The sequence below is a fragment of the Pogona vitticeps genome, chromosome 5 (assembly GCF_051106095.1).
Source record: "Pogona vitticeps strain Pit_001003342236 chromosome 5, PviZW2.1, whole genome shotgun sequence".
NCBI lineage: Eukaryota > Metazoa > Chordata > Lepidosauria > Squamata > Agamidae > Pogona > Pogona vitticeps.
Window position 1 is genome coordinate 25,306,327 of NC_135787.1, and position 23,602 is coordinate 25,329,928.

At 40.9% G+C, this 23,602-nt stretch overlaps 2 protein-coding genes across 3 annotated transcripts in view; one reads left to right on the top strand and one right to left on the bottom strand.

The window, feature by feature from the left end:
* Positions 1-5,140, top strand: part of MCUB (mitochondrial calcium uniporter dominant negative subunit beta) — a 68,164-nt gene extending 63,024 nt beyond the window's left edge. For both annotated transcript variants that reach the window (XM_020808841.3, XM_073001820.2), the window contains exons 4-8: positions 452-556; positions 1,303-1,463; positions 2,005-2,208; positions 3,013-3,129; positions 4,700-5,140. In XM_020808841.3, the coding sequence (XP_020664500.3) occupies positions 452-556; positions 1,303-1,463; positions 2,005-2,208; positions 3,013-3,129; positions 4,700-4,777 (665 nt within the window). In that variant the 3' untranslated portion in view covers positions 4,778-5,140. The remainder of the gene's footprint in view (positions 1-451; positions 557-1,302; positions 1,464-2,004; positions 2,209-3,012; positions 3,130-4,699) is intronic.
* CASP6 (caspase 6) lies at positions 5,058-17,771 on the bottom strand. Its single transcript, XM_020808843.3, has 8 exons — positions 17,542-17,771; positions 15,068-15,112; positions 14,171-14,213; positions 11,840-11,992; positions 11,295-11,371; positions 9,104-9,279; positions 7,455-7,611; positions 5,058-6,620 (listed from the first exon to the last, which is right to left on the bottom strand). Exons 1-8 carry the CDS (start codon positions 17,582-17,584, stop codon positions 6,385-6,387), a joined length of 930 nt encoding a protein of 309 aa, XP_020664502.2. The 5' UTR covers positions 17,585-17,771; the 3' UTR covers positions 5,058-6,384.
* Between the last annotated feature and the right edge of the window lie 5,831 nt (positions 17,772-23,602).

A 23,602-nucleotide genomic window follows, 5' to 3' on the forward strand; every position in this document is an offset into this window, starting at 1 on the left:
CAGATAAATGCTCTGTTAAGTAGCAGTCTAAAAGATGTTGGTAAGAATCCTGTTACATATGCTGGCACAAGTCAAATGGTGTAAATCACTTTGGCAAATTGGTTAAGAAGTTGACACTTACATTTCTTGTCATGTGTCAAGTGGCACAACTAGTCCATGATGAGGAATACAAGCCTTGACTTCTGCAGAACTTCATTGTACCAATTACACAACCTGATTTAACACCAGTACATGTAAGTAATAGGATTCTGACATTTGCATAACATTTCACTGGGCATATGAAGACTCAGAAGCAACTAGACATGGGGCTGTCAGGCCAATCATATATCCAGTTGATGTTGATGTACTAAACTGTGGATTTATTCAATTTCTTTGGCTGTGATCAGAACACCAGTGATACTTACAAAAAATCAGTATCATATTTTATTGAGGTATTTGTTTTCTCTTGCAGACGGCACCATGATTTCAACTTCAGCGTTGATGGAGGTTTTGTTGATGAATGACTTTAAACTTGTAATCAATGGTATAGAATATAGTGTACACCCCCCACAAAAAGGTATGGAATTGCATGATCATCTCAAAAAGGTTTGAAGATGTATGCTTATTGAATTATTAATTAAAGTTTACTGTCTGTCTTTTCAAAAATGGAAATTTATATCACAGTGTTGAGCATGTCTACTTGGATGTTAATCACTTGAGTTCAGCGAGGCTTACTGTTAGATGAATGTATTAAGACTACAATCTTAAATACTACAGCTAATTTACATTTTCAGCAGCCAAAATCCTATTATTTTCACTTGTGAGCATAACTAAAATGGCATAATGTTTGGAGGTGAGTTGCCACAAGTTATGAAATTAGCATAGATATTACCAGGTCACTGAAACCAGTGTGCAAAAATAAGCTGTTTGCACTGACTTTGTAATTGTAGCATCTCAGCGTCAGGAGCTAATGCCATTTGCACTACATCAACAATAGGATTTTGGCCTATTATCTTATAAACAATTAAGCTTTGAAACGGTGGCTGTTTTAAAACGAAGGGCTATGCTTTAGTACTATCTATTATGTTTAGTGCTGTTACTTCATTTTGCCAAGAAAGTCTGACTTAATTTCTCTACTCTTAAATTAAAGATACCAGTTGAAATGCAGGTGTTCTTATTTTTGCATAACTTTGCTCAGTTTGCTCTCTTCTGACCTGGATTAGGGGTTAAATAGCGACAGATGGAAAAATTTTGAGGGGTGTCTTGTGGCTGAGGACTGCAGAACTTGCTTTGGCATAATGACTCGTTTCATTCTTCCATCAGATAAACTCAGCACAGAGCATGCTACTGAGTTAGATGACATCAAGTCTACAGTTCATAGATTATTTGCAGCACTTCATTTAGTAGATCATCAGAGAAGGAAGGAGAAAGAATTAATGAAAAAAATAGAACTTATGAGAGAAGAACTGCTGCCTCTAGAACAGGTTTGGAAAATATTTTAAATAATTCCATATTGTGGTAATTGGGTTCAGCTTACTGAGTTTTTAACCAGATACATGGATAGGATTTTTGAATTGGCTTACTGGGTCAGAGAAAGCAAGGTCTACCAAGCCAAGCATTCTTCTCAAAAATTGGTTAGGAGACTGAGCAACAGTGGCTGGAATTCAGTTAGTTAGTTACACTGGCACAAATGCAATGATATAAATTGTAACTGAATTGCTGTCACACTTTACTGGCATAACTAACCAACAGGATTCTGGACAGTGTTCAAAAGATTGAAACCTGTCTAGTTTCTGCAGTGAGATAGCTCCCTGAAAACAGTATCTCCAAATATCAGAGTACTAACTTCATCATCTGATGTTCTCCAATCTTCTACCAGGTCATGATTAGAATATGAGAGGAGGAACTTCAGAATCTCTCTTGGAAAGGCAGTCGCTTAATACACATCTGAATACATAGTTATAGAAGAGAATCATGTTTCAGCAGCCTGGTCTCTGACATGTAATGTGTTTTTTATTTTCCTAGATGAAACATAGAATTTATACAAATGCTGATGCCAAGACTTCTCGTCTTCTGTGGATTGGCTTAGCCTTCATGTCAACTCAGGGCGGAGCCCTCGCTTGGCTCACTTGGTGGGTGTATTCTTGGGATATCATGGAGCCCGTCACATATTTTATCACCTATGGAAGTGCCATGGCTTTCTATGCTTACTTTGTACTTACTAAGCAGGTGAGTCTCACTTGAGCCAGCATATCTGGAACAGTAATATATGCTGGAATGTTTATGATAATATGTCAAAGTTGTGCAGAGGTACATTTGTTAGGTTTTTTTAAAAGTGTCCTGACAGGGATGTCTAGGCACTTGATTGGAAGTTAGTCTTTTACTAAGTTCCACAAACTCCTTGTAATATTAGGGGCACTATTGAGTGTGGCTTCCTAGGCCTGCAAACTCTCTAGCTATCTTGGCTGTTTCTTGGCTATCAAATCAAAATCAAGCAAGAAGTGCCACATTTTTACAGAAGTGCCGCATATTAAAGTGTGCTGCTTATATACCGCCCCATAGGGCTTCAAGCACTCTCTGGGCAGTTTACAATTTAATTATGCAGGCTACGCATTGCCCCCCCCCCCCCCCGCGAGCTGGGTACTCATTTTACCGACCTCGGAAGGATAGAAGGCTGAGTCAACCTTGAGCCGGCTACCTGGGATTTGAACCCCAGGTCGTGAGCACAGTTTTAGCTGCAGTACAGCAGTTTAACCACTGCGCCACAAGGCTCCTACATGCATTTTACCTGTTCAGCACCTTTCTCAAGAGGATGCCTCATAGTGTATTGTTGAAGTTAGTCACAAGTATCTACATACTCCACTTTACATGGTGCATTATATGTTGTTTCATTAACATGACTTCATTAGAACAGTAAATTCATGAAGTTTTCATAGTTCCTTACTACTACAACTGACAGCAATATGTACAAATCATGTTGTGGATGATAAGGTAATTTGTATTATTTCTTTCTGCATCTCTATCTCTGCCCAGGATTATGTTTATCCAGAAGTTCGTGACAGGCAATTCCTCCACTATTTCCACCAGAAATCCAAAAGCCAGAAGTTCAACGTGGATCAGTATAATAAGTTAAAAGAAGATCTTGCACAGGTAGTTTTGTAATACAATTTTAGTGAAGATGACGCTTTCATTTACATCCCATTTCAGATGTTGTCTTACACGTTTTGTGCTTTTGATTTACCAACATCATTCCTTCCCTTCCCTAAGAAAATGTAATGCATAGAAAACAGCTATGTCCTGCTGAATATATATAGGCTGTGTTTTAAAAGCTGAATTTCAAAATGCATAATGACAGACTCTTGAAGGGAACAGAATAAATTGTCTTATGTTGCAATAATGGGCCCATCTTCCCTTTCCATCTGCCACAGCAGCTGTGATTAGTGTCAAGGGGATGAGAAATGGGAAACACTCCAGCTCCAAAATAAACAAACCTTATTTGCCTTACCATCTGCAGAAGCTAATGGCAACCACTTTAGTAGGATTTTAAACAAAAATTAATATTGTTGGCCCTACCATTCCAGTTCCCACTCAAACCTTCCTAGACTACTGAGAATTACTGGCTTGAGTACTACTCTACAATTATAGCTTGCATTCACCATTAAAGGACCAAATCATAAGGAGCAGCCTGCTTTTACCACTACCATCCCTGCAAATTGGCGAGGAATTGTCAACCACCCTCAAAAAGGGTTCAGTCTAAGTTGCACCCAAAGATGGTCCTGCTTGCCAGTGGCTACTATCATTGTTGTCTAGAATGTGTGCCATATTGGAGCATTTGCTTGCAATGTGAATGCCAGAATTCTGTTGTAGCTAGCTGAACACAGTTCCAAAACAAGTGATTATTCAGTGCCACTGTGCTGTAGGATAGCTACATTTACATTTACCACACCCCTGAGACATAGAAATAGTCTTGGTGGGATACAGAGTTTTATAATAATTACCAAGAACCTGCTCTCCCCTTGATCTCCATATCCTCCTGCAGGTACCACATATCATCTCTTATTAACTCAACTGGTCATGCATTATCCATCTGTCACCTTTTGGCCAGCTAGTAATAACAATAGACACTGCAGGGTTTTTCTCCTTAATCAGACATTTCATTTTGCCTATCAGTTTATGATGAATAATATAATAACTAGCTGCCTGAAACCATTTTTCTTGAGGAAAAGTGGGCTTTTGGTTTTTTGTCACAGTGGGACCCAGGTTCTTTGAAGATTGAATAATGGGAAGAAAATTTTGAAATGCTGAGAACCATGGTTTTTATGATCTTTTACTTCCTGTTGTTGTTTCCACTTACCTTTTCAAAACTAATCTGAAAATACATCTTTAATCTACCTCCACTCAAGATTATTCCTGTCAGTTCTTTACTGTGTCAGGGTTATTTCAAAGGCCTTGGGGAGTGGGGAAATAATTTCTGGATGGAAGTGCAGGGATAATCCAGAAGGGCAAGGACTGATTACCTTCACACAGGCTGAGTTTCTCTTTAAAAATGTCTTGCCTTGTGTTAGGGGGTCATGAGGACTCTCAACACAAGGGTGAGAATTCGACACTTGCTGTGTGTTCCAAGTTCAGAGTGCCCACCACCAGAAGCTTGGCAAAGGAAGAGCACAAGAATTTGAACAGCAGATGCTTACCAATTTTTATTCTTTTCTCACACCAATAGGTGGAAGAATCCTTAAAACGACTGAAGAACCCCTTAAAATTGCGCCTTCCAATGGAAGAAATAAATGAAAAACATTAATTTTTCATGCACTTTTAGCTGTATTAGCCCTTGAGCTTTCTCAATTAGAAACTGGATATTTTGGACAGAGTCTTTTTTATAACTGGTAGTAGGAAAAACTCCTGCAATATATATTGGACTTAAAACTTTTTCTGATAATTAGGATTTTTCGTTTGCGTGTTTGTTTTACAAAAAAAAAAGGTCTATATTTTGAGAGCAACCTGTTCAAAATAGAAAGAACAAATAGTGTCTTATTGTGGATTTCCACCCTATTTTTCATCAAGAAGGAGACAAAAACTGATTTTTGTTTTGTTTTGTTTTACTCCGGGATCTCCTTGATTGGAAAGTATCTTCACAATAAGATAAATAAAAAAATGTATTACAGTTTTGGCTATGGGTCATCTTTGTCTTAAGCAAAATGTCTCTCATAATAATCCAATTATCTACGCATACATAAACTTTTCCATAGACAGTGATGATTTATAACATACCACAAACAAAATGTCCAGCAGTATCTTAATTTAAAACAGTGAACTCCACAGGACAACAAGTATGTAATGGAATAATCTTCTTGAGCATTAGGCCAGCAGTTAAGTCCAGGGAAACTAGAGGCATAAAGAAAGCCAGAATACTGTAGTGTATGTCTCAGACATCTACGAAAACACCATTGGATACTGCCTGAGTTAGGTCAAGTTAGCTCCTATGATGGCTGGTGCTATTATGCTTGCTCTATCCAGTCATAAGAATGTCAGTGATGAATCTGTGACTGTACTGAGAAGGCAGTTAGCAATGGTTAAATAAGGGGTGAAGTCTGTACCATACAGCAGATTAAGGAAATAGTCACCCACTTAGTTCTAGTATGTAAAAGACAAACTACTGAAAACTCCTAAAAGTACAAAATCTCAATTACAAAATGGGATACAAATAGTAGCTTAGTGGAACCTTTAATATAGTAAAAAAAAATTGGTCAATGGTTCCTTTATTTGACTTGATTTTCTAAACTTCCCTGAGTCCATCTTAATGTTCATTTCCTTTTAGATGCAGTGTATCAAGTACTTAAATGTTAAATTTCATGGAAGTTTTGTCAATATAAAAGTTTATTTTGGATTTCTATTTGCATTTTGAGAAAATTGTTTCAGATTTCAAAAGTTCTTTTCAGTACTTGACAGCATTTTTAAAAAGCCTCTCTGCTACTTCTAATTATACTGCATGGGCCTGCCATGAACATTTGTACTTTAGAAATAAGCTAAGTTGACTAAAAATCTACGGTGAGGCAAGCAAACTAAAAACAATTAACTGAACACTTCCTAGCATACTTCAACGTGTCCACTCAAGTAAACCCAAATAAATTCAATAGGGCTTACTTCCAAGTAAGTGCATATAAAACTGCAGCCTAAGAACAAAATCCAATGTTAGTCACCGCCTAAAATGACATCAAATTTATGCTACTTGTGGCTGACAAATCCCTTTTTTTTTACTCACACTACTGTAGTTGGAGCTAACACTACATTTAGTCCTAAATCCATAATTCAAGCAAGTTGTATATTTGACTTAATATGTCTCCTACAGCAAAAACCGACAAAACGAATAAACAAGATTGATGTCTTAATTGCCACACCCTACACTATTTAAGATTTGGGGCGGAAATGCAACTTCTTAGTTAACATTGATGCAAAGCAAGGAATCTGTTTTTTCCCGAGTGCATGAATATCTTTGCACACATCCACTTTGCGGTGAGATACCTTCCTGTTAACAAGTGTCAGTAACTCTATGAACTCCAAAGAAGAGCCATATCGCCTTATCATCTCACACAGGTCTTGAATGTACCAAGAACCATTCACAGTTTCACGATGAGAATAGTACCCTGTTGGGAGAGAAAGAAGTAGAAGGTAATCCTTAATGTTCAATCTGCAGTCAGTATTTTTAACATGCCATAAGCAACATTGATGATAACAAGTCTAAGTTACTGATTTAGGACAACTGAAAGATTTATTCCCCAGAGCATGAATTACTAAGAACAACTACTAAAATAACTACTTACATTATTACATTTAACAAATACACACTGCAGCAGACCAGTACCAAGAAATGGAGACCACTAGAAACCAACAGGATTGGATAGGGGGAGAACAACTGGAAACCTTGTTTTTCCCCAAGCTATTTCTTGATTATTTCAAAAAGAAGGTGTCAGTATCTCTGGTAAAGGAATCAAAGCACCAACTTTCTTCAGCTTTGGCCCATGTAAGTCTTCATACATAATCTGCCAAGTCTTAACACTGCAAACCACTGAAGAATTAAAAGCTGTATTTATGCATACTGATATAAGAAATATAATATGCATTTCTGTACATCAAAGCAATATAAGAATACAAAAAAACCACATTTCTTTAAACTGCCTCTTAGACATGGGAGGAGGTGGGAAAACGAGTCTCCCGCTCAGCTGCTGAGCGGTCAGCTGCGGGGAGAGTCAGGGAAGCATCTGCAGGACTACTTCTGTGAGTGGCACAAAGTCACCAGAGTCGGGCCTGTGTGCTGTGAGGAGCCCAATGAATGGACCAGGCTGGTTCAGGGACACAAGAAAGGACTGCTGTAGCACCTGTGATGCCACGCTCATATCTGTAGTCTCCCACGTTGTGGGTAAGGTAAATGCTTCTTTCAATTAATCATTAAAGGTCAATAAAAATATAAAACATTTTACCTTCTGCTACAGAATAACACATGAGGAAGTCTGCCCCAGCAGGTAAGGTATATACTGCAGCTGCATCTACTGTGGTTTCATTGATACTGGATTCTTCTCTGCTATCCACAGTATCACGAGCTAGGACAGGGTCATCGTGCTTATCTCCTCTGCATGCCTAGTACCAGGAAAAACAAGTGTTGGAAATCAAGTAACTGAGTTGAACACAACTCTAAAACAAGCAGATCTGGTAAAATTCTCTGTTCGTTGATGTACCTCTTACTAGAGTGGATTGCCTTTTATTTGTTACTGTTTTATTTTTTAGTGGCATATCTTAATGCAAAAAGCCAATAAACATGGGAAAGTTTCTTTACTTTGGGTTTATTTCCAAAAAGAGGGTAGCTTTTACATTTCATATCAAGCAGATGCTCTGATGAATAAGGCAAGTCTTAAAACACAATCCAAGTTGGCTCTATGACATATGAGAAAATATAAAACTTGAAGACACACTGGCCAGAATCCTATTACATACTTGTGCCACTGTAACCCAGTCAGCAAAAATGTCATAGGCAAACTTACAGCTTAACATTAGGCAAGCAACAGTAAATGGTTAAGCTAATTTCTTAATTTGCTACTTAATTTGCCAATTTTGGATGGGGACCACACTGGCCCTTTTTTGGTGCAGGCTAGTGCAGTCTAATTAGGGTTTCTTGAGGTAGGGAGAAGGAACCATATGCCATTTGGTGCCATCCTCATGTCCGAATGGCATATCGGTCTCGGGTGACCCTCCAGTTCCTTCTACTATCAACTGCACTTCTACTATGAACCCTCAGAGGAGGGGCAGGGGAAGTGAAATTATTTTTGCCTCTGCTAGATCATCACCGATGCACCGGATCACTTAGATTAAATTTTCTTTAAATACAATCTTTGTGTATAGTGCCAATCAAGAAACTCCCCATAGCCACAGTCTGAATCGGCATTTCACATAAAAGCAAATATTTCTTTAAAAAATAATAATAATTCAAGCAACTCAGCACAATGATGGTTTGCGGAGTAAAAACAAAACAAAAACTAAATAATAACTTCATTTCCCTTGCCTCTCTGAAGAGGAGCATGAGAAGTGTTCAATCTGTCAATATCCTGAAGTGGCTCACTTATTAAGCCACTTCATGATACAGTATTGGAAATTGAAACTGGAAGGAGCCTTGGCAGATATAACAGCTGGAGGCTCAGTTTTAGTCCATTTCCAGTGATTACACATGCTGGGAATGTGCACAAAACAAAAGCACAAAACCGCCACAAAAAAGTAAAAACACTGGAGAGGGGCTCAAAAAGGTACAGATTGGGGTGCTCTGAGGGCAAATTGGTCTGCTCCAGTGATTACACTGTGTGGCCAGAAAAACAGAGCAAATCAGTCTGTCCCGGCAAGACACTAAACAATGGGACAAAAATGCCTACGTGAACAAGCATTAAATTACTCTGATCAGTATAGCTGATAAAATTCTCGCCAGTCTCCATGTTACCAAAACAAATTATGATGATTTCTGTTTTGCTTGCTCATTTTTTCAATTAAACCTATTGCTCTCAATGATTCTCTCTCTTTCTCTCTCTCAATAAATCTGGTTTTCATCTCAGTCAAAATACAGGAATCCAAGAGTACCATTTCTCACCTGAATTATAAATATTTTTGGCTTCCCTACAAGACTTGGGCATTTGTCTCCTCGAAACATGTTGGTCAATGTTTGTATCTCAATTTTGGCATCATAGGCATAAACATGGTCATCTTCTCCATGGCTTAGGAAAACACATACAAAGCAATCTGCATCATCATGTTGGGCTGTGGACACTGCCAAGGCAACAAAATTGTACTTCAATGAAAATTAGTAAGTCACTCTGATATCAGTGGCAGGTAGAGCAAAGATGTATTAACTTATGTTGGCTAGCCTTGGGACTGGGCTGACTGGCCAAAGTTATTTTATCCTATCCTGAAATAAATTTTGGTTCAAAGATCTGAACCCCATTTTGCTCCCTGTGACCCCAATGCACTATCACAAACACCTTCCCATGACCCCTCATTGCAGGGACCCATATACCCCCTGCCTTGCTGCCCCCTCTTCCTCTTATTTACCCACTCTAATGACAATATGAGCAGCTTGCTCAAGACCCTTTCAGAAAAGCCTATCCTCCTCCCTTACCGTCTGAGATGCTTGTTTGTTTATTTAACTGTATTTATATAGCCTAGCTGGCTATACAGCTTAGTGGCTTTGGTATCTGGCTGTGGGGCTAGAGGTTGGGAAAACAGCCTGCCTGTGTCGTCAAGGGCAAGCTGCACAATTCCAGGGCGCCCCCAGAAGAAGGGAATGGTAAACCACTTCTGAGTACTCACTACCTAGGAGAACCCTGGTAAAGGGCCACTGTAAGTCAAAATCATGGCACACAATTATTCTATAGCTTGACCAGTAATCCATGCAAGCCACCCAGAAAGTAAGATAGAAAAACAAAGTACAAAATTACACCAAATCAATAGTGTAAAAACATTTTAAACTCTTGTCCTTCTCAGCACAAATATATTGTCACAACAGACAGTAAATACCAACCCATATTTAAAATCACAAATTGTTTAAGAGACCAGGCTCTATAAAACCATATTTACCATAGGCTGAACACATCACAATGAAGCCATTAAGCGATCTTCTTTGAATTGGTTATTTGGCAACCACAGTGCCACCACAACGACTGTTCTTTCCTTGTCTGCAAATCAGGACCTCAGGGACCTCTCATTTCCAGATAATCTAAAAATTAGTACTAAGGATTTGATGGCTTAAGACAACTGTATTTTCCAGCAACCCAAGTACCTGGGGTTTTGCCACAGAAACAGTCAAGATGCTAGGTGCCTTCCAGGCCAAAACTGAATGTTGGATGGATACCCAACCAACAAGGTCAAGGGGATCACCACCATCAACCACAGTGACAGATAATCTCCTTATCACAACAATACACCCACAACAAAACACACTAATCACCCATCCACAGAAAACAATACACCCACAACAATACACACTAATCATCCCAACTCACAGCCATAAATACTCCACGCCCTAGCCAAACTACACCAGAGCACAGTTTGCTGTCCTCTGAAGATGCTGGCCACAGAGACTGGCGAAACATTAGGAAAAACCACCTTCAGAACACGGCCAAGAAGCCTGAAAAACCCACAACAACCATTAGATCCCGGCCGTGAAAGCCTTCGCGAATACATTCAACCACCATCTCTTTATTTTTCGGCCATATATAAATCTATAAATATTTGCCATGCAGTCTTGTTCTTATGTTGGAGGAAGTGGACTTGTCCACAAAAGCTCACATTAAACGATAGCAGTTAGTCTTTATGGTGCAACAATGTTTTTTATCTTCCTTATTTTTTTCTTTATTAGTTTTTGCTTTTGGTTTGTTTTGTTTATTGCCTGATAAGCTTGCACAGACATCAAATCCTAGAATCAAGTAAACCTTAAATGCAAGAGCTATCATCTATCCTTCACAATTTTTCTAAACCTAACTAGCAGCATTCTAGCTGGAGCTGCATTTCAGATCAGGTTCCATGATATTCACTAAAGCTCTTGAGAATAAGTAATCAACAGTAGCATTTAATAAATACAGAAAATGTTTTCAGCAATAAACTTGTCAATTCTGTTTTTACACTGGTTCAGCTTCAGCAAGGATGTCGAGCAAATCTTCTGATGGCAAAAAAGAATCTCCTCCCATATTCTGGAAGAATTTATCAAGAATGCCAAATGTTTGGTAGCAAAGCTGTGGCACAATTATAGCTGAAAATATTTAAGCATATACAGTAGAGCCACTTACCATTGTAAATGTTCTGCAACACATCTTCTGCTTTCAGATCATCAAAGCATTTTACTTCAAATCCAAGCCCTGACAAGCTGTTACAAACAGAACAGTATTTCATTCTAGCATCCTATTTAGGGTATCCTACAAATGTTACCACTTTGATTAATCTCTCTAAATATTCAGCTTTAGAAATGAGTGGGACACTAACAACTGACCAGTTTCTTCCCTTGTAGATACATGAAAACCACAATAGAAATAACAGGAAAAGAAGCAAGAAATGGGTTTTGTGGAGATGAGACTGTTTGGGTAGCCTGTACAGAGGTTGATTTATTCAGTGAACAAATCATAGAAGACCTCAGTGAAAACAAGCTTATGTGAGGCAAATCATCAAGTTCAGAACTGAGATAACATTTGAATGGGGACTTCACAATTTGTTTTTGTTTTTTCAAAGCTTACTCCAGGCCTTTCTTGTTTTATGAGTAACATGAAACTGAACTGATTTCCTTCTCTTACTAGTAAAAAAGTAATAATTTTAGCAAACAAAACTGAGGTCATTTCACCTGCGTTTCAGATTTTCTCTGTCAGCAAGGGTGCCACGTCTCTCTGGCAACATTAGATGCCAATAAAAACGCTCATGATTGAAGATGAGAGCAAGTCCTCTTCTCTTATGGTTCATTTTGTATTCTGATGCTGGGTCAAAGAGCTGTTTGATTCTACAAATACAGAACATACAAATTAATACAGTCTCTTTCTCTTTTTCTTTCATTCACACATAAAGCTGTTGAATGTGCTCATACAAGTTGGTGGCTACGACTCAAAATATTTAACCACTAAGCTAGCTGTTCATGCCCAAAGAGACTTTAGATGGCCATGTTTCTAAAACAGCAGTTTCCAAACTTATATATGAAGCTGCTTTTGAAACACAGTGGAGTTTCAAAAACAAGTTTATAATTTAACTGGTGTGTTTACAAGTCAAAGAAAGAGACCAGAAATTCTACCGGATGCAGAGTTTCCTTGCTGTGTTTGACACAATGACTGAAATCCTGTTGCTTAGCACAGTAAGCTGCACTTGAGTAGGCACACTGAATCAGTACAGATTTGGTGAGTCAACTCCTTCATGAATAGTAAGTTGCAACTAAAGTAGGCCCATTTGAATCAATGAAATTTACAGAGCAGTTGACTCATCAAATCTCCATTGATTCAATGGCTCACTCTAGTCAGTGCAACTTACTATGCTAAGCAACAAGATATCAGCTAATATGTTTCATCTTGACCAATATACCTAAGGCTTATTACTAGCAGTCTAAGAAGCAGGAGCTAATTTCAGTTGATTTTTAAAGAATGTTTGAAGTTCTATTATTTCAATCTATTAATGTGCAGACTGTGCAAGCTATTAATTTACTATTGCTGTCTATGTACTATTTAACTCATGTGACGAGAAGAATAAGTTCCAGTTTAAGACTTTTGTCTTAAAACAAAAGTCTTAAATTTGGAGCTGTATGGGGTGGAGTTGTATGTTTTTAAGAAATGAAAATTTTGAGCCAAATAGTATTTCTGTATTAGACTGAATTAACTAGTCCAATGGAGAAAATCTATACTGATAGAAAACTGTAATTCTGCAACCAGACACAGTTCTGATCACTCTTACAACTTTTACTTTTGTATTGTGAGCAGAGATGGGGGTGGCATTAACGAGGGTCCAGCCCCATGGGGCCCAATGGTCCACTCACTGCTCCGCCACAGATGTGGACTGCGCCATTCTACAAATGGCTCTGCAGTGTGCAATCCGCTCACTACTCCTGGCAGGAGGTGGAAGGACAATCCTTGCTGCAAGGCTGAAGAGTGGCGAGCAGATTGCGCGCTGTGGCACCATTTGTAGAATCGTGCTGTCCGCGTCTGCAATGGATCAATGAGTGGACTCTCAGCCCCCATGGGGCTGGACCCTCATTAATGCCACCTGTGCAGGGATATTCGTATACGAATACCCCCATCTCTAACTGGAGCTGTATCTCACAAGACTGGCATGTGGCTGTTATAGCAATAAGCATGAGATATGGGAATTTGCCTCTTCTCATTTATTTATTTAAAATATTTTTACCCTGCCTTTTTCCTTGAAAAGGACCCAAGGCGGCTTACAACATTGAAATAAAATATTTAAAGTTGAAAACAATACAACAGTGGTTAACATCATTAAAAGACAATATTTAAAGCTAAGAAGGATGAGTATAAAGAGGCATCTTACATCATTAAGAGGTAATATTAAAGCTAAGAACAATAAATATACAAATATTTTTAAAAATGCCACTCTGAGAAATGGAAAACACAAGTAGTACTAAAAATTCAGTTAAAGCAGTAATAATGCATAACAATCCACCTAAAACTCACACAACAGGTTGCTAGTTACTGAAGGAACGTTTGTCTACTTGTGGAAGAACTGCAAAGATGGGGCCAGTCTGACTTCCTGTGGCAGGGAGTTCCAGAGTCTGGGAGCAGCAACAGAGAATGCCCTCTCCCATGTTCCCATCAGATGCACCTTGGTGGGACCAAGAGAAAGGCCTCTCCTGATGATCTTAACACCCGAGCTGGCTCATAAAGGGAGATACTGTCTTTGAGATAGCTTGGACCCAGGCCATTTAGGGCTTTATAGGTTAAAACCAACACTTTGAATTGCGCCTGGAAACAGGTCAGCAGTCAGTGAAGCTGCTGTAACACAGGGGTTTATGTGATTCCTGTGACCAGCCCCAGTCAGCCATCTGGCTGCTGTATTTTGGACCCGCTGAAGTTTTGTGACAGTTTTCATTGGCAGCCCCACACAGAACATATTACAAAGATATTTCCCTCTTTCCACTGCCTTCTGTTGTCAGCTATTGTGTCACAACAAAGAACTTTACCTTTCGTCCATGGCATCTGTTTCTGTGATGTTTTGCTGCCCATCTATAATTTGAAGATAATTTAAAACATACATTTTAAATTGCATTAAAGTACAGCATACAGTTCATTTACAAACAAGGTTTCAAAAAACATGCAGTCAACATTTTCATTAAAATATTTTCATCTAAGATAAATTTACATTAACAGTTTTACAGTTGAGTCCAAAGTCCGGAATCTGCTTCTGAAATGGTTGCCTCAAAATCTATGACTGTCAATTTGTTTTTAAAAGGCGACACCTGTTTTGAAGACACCATCAGTGGAACTCATACTGAACTGCAGCTCCAAACATTATTCCTACAGTATACGCCCTTGCCCACCAACTCCTAATATATTACAAAATCAGCACTCCAGGGTTTTTGTTTTCTTAATTCTACTGCTACTTAGTCAAGTCTTGAAATACAGTTACTCAGTTTTGTAAACTATCTCCTGTTTCCATTTTCACTTTGACAACTTTGTTTCAAAGGTGAGCAGCCACATATCTTTAGATGCAGTTATGTGCGTGCACCATTCTGCTTTACTTGTGACCTTGCCCTGAAAATAAGAGCTAATGGGACATCTCAGCCTTTTTTAAATGCATGTACAGGCAAACATTATTTGAACAAGAGCTGTTTCACCAATTTACCGTGAATTAGTTCATTTGATGAGGCTGTTCAAGCAATTTAATCCTTTGTCACGAGAGGTAGGGGAGGAACTGTCCCACAAAGCTAAAAATCAGAGCTATTCCTTGATGTTTGCTTCTGTGTACATATTCTCCATACCCTGCCTTACAAGAGCCTGCACTTCCTCCTTGTTTGCCTGTTCTGTTGTCAATTAAGTTGATCTTGGATTATATTTTGGACAACAACCAGTTACTTTACCTTTTAAATGCTGCAGCACATTCTTGCTATCCACGTGAATTTCTCCTGCATTAGAAAACAATAATATTTAGTGTCTCTCCTTGTAATATATACTTTACTGCCAAACACACACAGCAGTTACATCAAAGTATTTTCTTGCTAGAAATCTGAATATAGTTGTAGTGGCTCTGAGTCTCTGGATATAATGCTTACTCTTTCAACAGAATTTCATTTGTCTAGTTGAGTGGGCATGTATACACTTGTCAGGACATGTCTAATATCAGGGAAGGGTAATCCAGATGGTGGGTACAATCACACTAAATACTCTTCTTGGAAAGAATGTGGAACAGCCCTCAGGATCATATGAAACCAGCAGGTTGTATCTTCTTTGGATACGTGCAAGGACCAAATGGCTTTATAAAGGGATAGGCAGTTTCTCATGTATCATCCCCTTTTACTATACCAAACACTAAACTTAAAAACCTTTTTGGTGGGGGAGGGATTTCTATTAATGGCTACACACAAATAATGTGACTGAGTGGTTGTTGTGGGTTTTTCGGGCTCTTTGGCTGTGTTCTGAAGGTTGTTCTTCCTAACGTTTCGCCAGTCTCTGTGGCCGGCATCTTCAGAGGACAGCACTCTGTGCTCTCTGAACAGTGCTGTCCTCTGAAGATGCCGGCCACAGAGACTGGCGAAACGTTAGGAAGAACAACCTTCAGAACACGGCCAAAGAGCCCGAAAAACCCACAACAACCATTAGATCCCGGCTATGAAAGCCTTGGTGAATACAATGTGACCGAGCTTCAGAACTATGCATCTTGATATGAAAGTTGCCATTTCCTGCTCATCTCTGGTAGCCAGACTGTGTAAATGGAATATGAATTGTTTATCTTTTAACTGCCACAGGTATGGACAAGTGGAAAACAAGCATGCACTGGACTTAATCGATACAATCTAATCAAGAGGGCTGGATCAAAACGTCCAACACCTCCTAAGTAAAACCCACTCTTTCTAACTTGCTCCTTCTCTGGGTCCAACTGAAATGAACAGAGTTGGCTGTTGTTGTTTCAAAGAGATGGAACATGTCTGCTGTGTTGCTAAGGAGGTATTGCATTCCCAACGGACTGGGGAAATTCATCTAGATCCGTTTGTATCCATTTATGCACACTGATATTGTTGTATCAGTGTGCATAAATGTGAGTATCAAAAAGGCACTTCATACACACAGTGGCTTCCTCGATTATAAGTTTGTGACATTGAGGTTACTTATTCATTACAGCCCACGCACAAACGTCATGTCAACTTTTTTTAAAAAGGTGGTTTTTTTTTTTAATGTCGGCACTGCAGTGGCTGTGTGAATTTTATTGCTCGCAGCTGCTCCTATCCTGTGTGCCTTGGGCAAAAAAAAAAAAAAAAAATTGCTGCTGTAACAGAGATTACCGCTCTGGTATTATTCACAGGGATCACAGGCTGGGTGCAGGGATTGCTCCTTAATAGCTGGCTTTTGTTTCCGCCCAAATAAGCAGTCTTTGCAGAGAAGCGCTCTTCGGATCGGATCCCTCTCCTCCCCCATCAAACGTGATTTATAGCCCGGAGCGCCCGCTTTGCAAGCGCTGGCACATAATCACGGCTTTTCATTAGCAAAAGGCGCGGCTCTTCGCCTTCGAAGAGTTACAAGGTACAGGCCCAGCAGCTATCAGGAAGGGCACAACATTGCAACGCGGCGGCCACGTGGGTTGCAGCGAGTAGACGGGGCGGAGCCGAACGGCCACAGGAAGGAGAAGAAGGACAAAGGCAGGGCCGGCTAGCCGAAGGGAGGAGCCCAGAGCCGAACAAAGGACCGGCGGCGAGGCGAAGCGTTGTCCCGGAGTTGCCTTCTTTAGCTAAAGGGCAAAAAAGCAGCGCGCTCGCCCTTCCGTGAAGCCCCCTTGTTTTCCCCACTTCAACCACTTTCCCAATCCGGCCCCCTGCAGACCGGCTGCGGACGACAGTCGTTGCAATTCCGCTCGCCTGCAGGAGCCCGGTTGCCAAGGTGTGAGTGTGTTGCAGTAGGTGCACACCTCTCCAGCACGATAAAGGCGGGGAAGGGAGGGGGGCTGCAGGGTCCTGCAATACGGAGTCTCAAGCGTTATGTCCGTGCCCAGGGGAACGCTTCTCAAGCCTGCCCCCAGAACGAGGCGTTCCCCCCCCACCCGCTTCCCTTTCCCCTGACAAGCCGCAAAAAACCTCGCATAACCCGTCCCATCCTTATCCTGAACAGGCGAGCCGCGCTTAAAGGGCGCCTTTTCTCAATTTCTCCCCGAGAGAAAAGCAGGGGCGGCGGGGGCAGCCCTTCTCCGGACAGAGGCGGCGGTCACGGACAGGGCAACCCCCGGCTCCTCCCTCCCTATTCCAAACGTATCGCCCTCAACCCCGTTCGGCTTCTCCAAGGCGCAAAAATGTCTCTTTTTTGTTTCAGCGCGGGGGTCACGCTCCCCGCCTTCTCTCGCGCCTACCTGAGGCATTTTTGGCGCTTCTCTGCCGCTTGGAGCTCGCCATGGCGGATGGGGCTTCGCGCTGCTTCCCTCTTGCTGTAGAAACTTACTCCCCAGGAAGGGGGGGCGCTTAGTTTGTTTCTGGAGCCACCGCTTCGCCTCCCTTAGCTTCCTGGAAGCGAGCCGCCAGCAGCTGCCCTTCCTTCCCAGCCAGCCCTTCTCTCCTCCTCCTCTTCTTCCTCGGAGTATTTACACGGCCAGCCCACCCCCTTTTTTTCCTCGTCGGTGGAAAACGAAAGCCCTCGGGGAACTCCGTTGAGCGCGTCCGTTCCCCTTATCAGTGTGTAGGGCGTGCCGTTCCTTTAGGAACCTGGGCGTTCCTCAAGGTGGCCGCTGTGTCACAGGTCCGAAAGACATGCTGGCGGCGGTGGAGGGAGGTGGGGTACTATCCTGTTCCATGATAGTACCGAATTAGGGACAGGAAAGAGGAGGAGCGAGGGCTTGTCCTCGCAGCTATGAACCTTGAGATGCACAAGGTAATACTAGGCAGGGCGGGCCTCGTATCTTATTGCCACAGGCAGAATAAAGGGCTGCCCTGGCACATACGCACCTACACCATCACGTTCCACTAGCTGAGCATTATTTCGAGGTCTGAGGTTGAAAATCCCTCAAAAAGAAGAGGCTCCTGGGAACAAGAGGAGGAGGAGAAGGCAGTATACAGTGGTTCCTCGCTAGACGATGATAATCCGTTCCACTGAAATCGCTGTTTAGCAAAACCATTGTCTAGCGAAAAGCATTTCCACATTGGAATGCATTGAAACCTGTTTAATGCATTCCAATGGGGAAGAATTGTCGTCTAGCGAAGATCGGCCATAGGAAAGCTGCTTTGTGAACCGCCGATCAGCTGTTTAAATCGCTGTCTTGTGAAGCTTAGGTCCTGAAAACACCTATTTGCGAGCGCGGAGGGAGCTGTCAAAATCGTCATCAAACCAGAAATCGGTTTGCGAAGCAGGGACCAAACATTGTCCAGCGAAATTCCCCCATAGGAATCACTGTTTTGCGAATCGCTACAGCGATCGCAAAAAGCCAATGTCTAGCGAAAAAACTGTAATGTGAGGTAACTGTCTAGCAAGGCACCACTGTGCTGGGTTGATTTTCAATGGTGGAACCATAACATGGTCGTTTTCCCTGCAGAAGATGGCAAGCTCTTGCTTTCTCTAAGTAGGGTTAGGGGAGGATTTATTTATTTTATTTATTAAGCCATAGAGAACTGCTGCTAGTCAGTCTTGACAATACTGGGAGTACACAGACAAAGAGTAACCATAATGAGCTCCAATCTGGCATGAGAAGAAAATTATTTCAAGACTAGTGTGGATCTGAACTCTTCAGGTTCTACTCTCAACTACAATAACTATATCCAAAGGCCCCTTCCAGCTCTGCAGTTGTCAGATATTTGAGATATCTCTCTCTTTTGCCCAACTTCTTCTGGCCTTTAGGAACAATCTATTCCTTCTCTATGAGAATCATCTCAATATGACAGGGAGCTCAGTGGACGCTACTCGACCATGCAAATCAAGGGGATCCAATCTTTAAGTCTACTTCAAGAATGCACATGAGAGACTGTCCAGGCCATTAAGTACACACACATACTGGGAAATCAACCAAATATTTGAAGGATATGATTTTTAAGAAGCAACATGGGCCATTCTGTTGCTACATTGGTGGAGTTGGCAGGTGTGGGGCTGGACACAGGTGTTGGCCAAAAAAGAGTGCTGTGTTCTCTTGCACATGCTGAAAGCAAAGGGCCTGGATCTAGATTCCTTGGTTATTGATCACATTCAGGTGAACAAAGCCTCCAAAATGTGCAGGTGAGCATACAGGGCTCGCAACCACATCAACCCCTATATGAGTTCTTCCTGCTGTATTGAGATGATTCTTACAATAGTTATAGTCACAGCATTTCTAGACTAGATTTCTGTTGTGCAATTAACTGACCTGCCTCAACCATTTAATTATACAGCTGGAAGTGGGAGGAGAAATAATTGTCATCTTCCATTTGTAACTCTCTTGTGATTGTCAACTGCTTTCCCCATGTTTTGTTATTGCTGCAGGGAAGCCAGTGAAGAAGAAAAGATGGAAAGCTATTAGGGCTGGTAACAAAAAAAAAACCTCAGTCATCTGAGAGCATTCTAAATCAGTGGCAGGCTGCAGTACAAATGTGGACACATCGTGTATAGCAGTGGTTCCCAACCTTGGTAACCCAAATATTCTTGGACTACCATTTCCAGAAACCTCAGCCAGCACAGCTGGTGGTGAAGCTTTCTGGGAATTGCAGTCCAAGAACACCTGGTGTACCCAAAGCTGGGGACCACTGCTTTATAGTGAAAAAGGGATGGTAACCTAAATCAGTTGAAAACAGAGTAGCGTGTGTACTTGGGAAGAGCTGCAGGAACATGTCTAATCTCCGAAGATAAAATTTTACACTTGCAATAGGACAATTTAAGATAGCCAAACAAATTTAAACAAAAGTGTTCTGCTTTTAGACTTTGCAATTCTCCTACTCCTCTCTCTCTCTGTCTTGTGTGGAAGGAGAGACGGGGAATGAGAAAGGATTTGCTTCTGGTCAATTATTTCAGACTTTGTGTCCTGTGGCACTTCTGTGGCATTTATGAGATCACAATTTCCTCTAAACATTCAATGAATTAATCATACTAGTTTATTTTAAAAAATGTTGGGTTAGAAAAAAATTACAGCTGATTGCCAGCAGTAATAAGGCATGCCATATTCTAATCCCAGAGCAGGAGGGGCTACTTTTGCAGGATAAAATCTAATCTATCTATGTAACCATAATATTGGGCAAAAAAACAACAACCCTGCTGCTCAGACAGCCCTCCCACAAGGATATATGGACTATGAATACCCCATGCAAAGTATGTAATCCCCCTTCATGTTTATTATTCTGCAAACAACAGATAGAGACACCAGCTCACAATGTTATCCAGAATATCTGAAAGATTCCATAAACGTCAACTTAAACAGATTTCTTTTTCAAAACGTATGTGTGCTGTATGTTGTGCCCTGTGTATTGCATGATGAGGTGACGGTGGTAAGAGCACTGTATTTTGTTAATAAGTTTGCACTACATCTTAAACTTGCGCAGTTTAAACTCTCACACTCTCTGATGTGAGGGAAAAGGTATCACTTTTTCTGCTTTCATGATTATTTTCTACATGTTTCTTCTCCCGACTTGTCATGAAGGACTACAGTCTTCCTTCTGACATAAAATTGCCTAGACATAAAATTGTCGGCATTCAAGGGGCACCCATTCTTCCACTTCACAAAATAAAAGAGGCTATACAGGTTCTTGGGATGAAAGAGTGTAAATGTAATATGACATGACTAAGCACACATAAAAGCCATTTTCATGGCTGCTTGCTTATGGCCACTAATGCATGAACTTTTACATGTGCTGTTTTCAATTAATATACAGAGGATTTTAATCCTCTAAAACCTCAGGTTGTAATCCTGTGATTTAGCAACACGGTACTCAGCGGGAGTTGCTTGTGGGGTATAGGTTTGCACTCTTAAATTGGAATCCTGTACATTTCCACAGAAGTAAGCCATTCTGTGTTCAATGGCACTGCAGATAAGAATATAACTGCAATTTAAGTGTAATAATATACAGTAAATGTCGACAACTCCAAGACTGAAAGCAAGACAGAATAATGGTATCTTCTCTGGGCAGGTTTCTTCATGTTGATTCATTTCCACTTAATCCACTTAGATCTAGTGCCAACTTTCAGATGGATAGCCTACCAATTTTACATTATAGTTTGATTTATAAGAAGCACTCTGTAAGACTGAAAGTACGAGCAAGATTCCTCTCACAGGAGTGCTGTTCTTCCTGCCCTCTGCTGACAAGGAAGTTCAAACACCACATATCCCCCCTCCCTGGAAGATAAAACCACCTGGAACAAACCCAGGGACCGTTGAAGAAAAATCGAAGGAGATGATGGTTTAAGAAACCGGGACTGTTTTGGTGGGAATGGAGCAGAAACCCCGGATATAAGTGGAGGCTGGGCTTGGGGATATAAAAGGGAGAGATTGGGATCTGCCTCCATGTTGGGAGTGTGTTTGGTTGGAGGACCCATGGACTGGGAAGGTGGAGAAATTGAGAATCCCAAAGGAGGAGGCGGATGCTAGAAGGAGACGGGAGAGTACGCCTCAACCTTATTGGGAAGAGCGAGAGACGAAGGAGTGGAGAAGGAAACTAAGAGAGAGAAAGAAAAGGTGGGGAGAGAGGGGCTGGAATGGAGAATGTTGGAGTTACAGCAGAGGGGACCATCAGCAGACTTTGGCTGGAGGATTCCCCCTCACAAGAACAAGTTTGGACAGATGACCGAGGCAAGGACACGATCCCCTTACTGGAGGGGAGACCGGACAATTATTGAACACTGACATTTCACTGGACTGGCCGGATCCCTGGGGTGCAACCCCTTTAAGGTTGAAGAATGGAAGCCCACATCTAACCCGTTGTTAGAGGGAGGAAATGGTTGGAACACCTTTGTTGATACTGGTTACTTGTTAAATAATCCAATAAATGTTGCCCCGATTTCTAAACCGAGGAAGTCTGCTGGTTTATTTGAAGAATAACAGGAGCCTGACACTGAACCCTCACACGCTGTTTTACAGTTTGCATGTTAAAATCTTGGCCACAGCAGCTGGTATCTTTTATCTTACCGTCACGGCTGTGTCAACTCTATCTTAAAAACACACAAACTAAAAGGCTAAGGTAACCTGGCTTCTGAACCTGTTTATTTTCTTCATGTTGTACTACTGTATATTTCCAAACCATGAGAGGAGAGTAGAACTAAGGAGCAGTTGTCATAACACTTAACTGCTACTAAAAATTCTCCTCAGTGCCACTGAATCCGTCCCTCTGAGCCTGATCCTTAAAATTTCGTTAGGAACAGTTCTTAACACTTCCAATCTGATCTTAACTAATTCCAGGAACTTAAAAAAAACCCAAGACTTTTGGGAGGAAGAATATCACATTTTGTATGAAATTTGAAGCCCTGCTCTCTGTGCACTGCTTCTAATGTTTAGCAAATTTCTGAAACGTTTGGTCATTAGGAAGACCCACAGAGTTTAAATCTAAAAAAAATTGATGCTCAAAACAAAGCCCCAAGTTAATTATTGTGGGCTTTGTTTTATGCCCTGTACGTTGTTGAGGGTAGGGGACAGCTTGGGGTGGCCCAGCCTTCCACAGCAGATGGAGAAGGGAGAATATTTTACTTTCTATCCTCTGGTTTTCATTTTTGTCCTGCAATTTACTTCTGCTGAACTTTGTACTTGCAGCAGGCAAGGAGGTATACACCCCTTTTAGTCATTTTGTTAGGAAGGCTGGCAGCAGGTCAGAGCAGTACTCAAAACTTGCTATCTGTACAGTTTCGCTCTTCCTTACAGTTGTGTTTGAGTGACTGCAGTAATGACTATCTCAATATTTAATTTTTTCAAGGCTTTTCAAAAACCCATGAGTAATTTCTCAATGAAATTTATTTAACACCCTCTTTATCTGACTTGAAAAACAGCACAGTTACAATGCAAAAACAGATTTCCCAGAGGGTCAATGAATGCTCCAATTCTTGTTTCTGAGGCATCACAAATTCTTCTTTAGTGTAGTTGAGTTTAAAACTGCATTCTCGGGAAGCGTATTAAGACTTTTTCAAGGAAATGATCAGTAGCAGTTGCAATATAGATTGCCTGCTAGTACTGATCTTTGATCAGCAGCTTACAGGTATAAGGTGTAAGATGCACACCAAGTCTACATGGACAAAGTGAAGACAAAAAGTGACTTTAGGAATCAGGACCTGTATCAGCATCCTCTCAATGTCCAGGGGTTCTGTGGCAAGTACCTGGGGCTTTCTTAATAACCAAAACATTCTATGAAAAAAAGCCTGATAATCACCAGTTTAGCAAAGCGTATCTAATTTCTATATCATTCAGCAGAACGAACATTACATTTTTTTACACTGTATATTTATTTATTTATTTATTTATTTATTTATTTATTTATTTATTT

Bases quoted from the DNA above. Each gene is read 5' to 3' on its own strand.
- CASP6 (XM_020808843.3), bottom strand. From the start codon at position 17,584: ATGGCGAGCTCCAAGCGGCAGAGAAGCGCCAAAAATGCCTCAG. The intron at 11,993-14,170 runs GTAAAGTTCTTT...CTGTATTTGTAG, and splicing joins ACAGATGCCATGGACGAAAG to AATCAAACAGCTCTTTGACC. The intron at 11,372-11,839 runs GTGAAATGACCT...TGTTTGTAACAG, and splicing joins AGAGAAAATCTGAAACGCAG to CTTGTCAGGGCTTGGATTTG.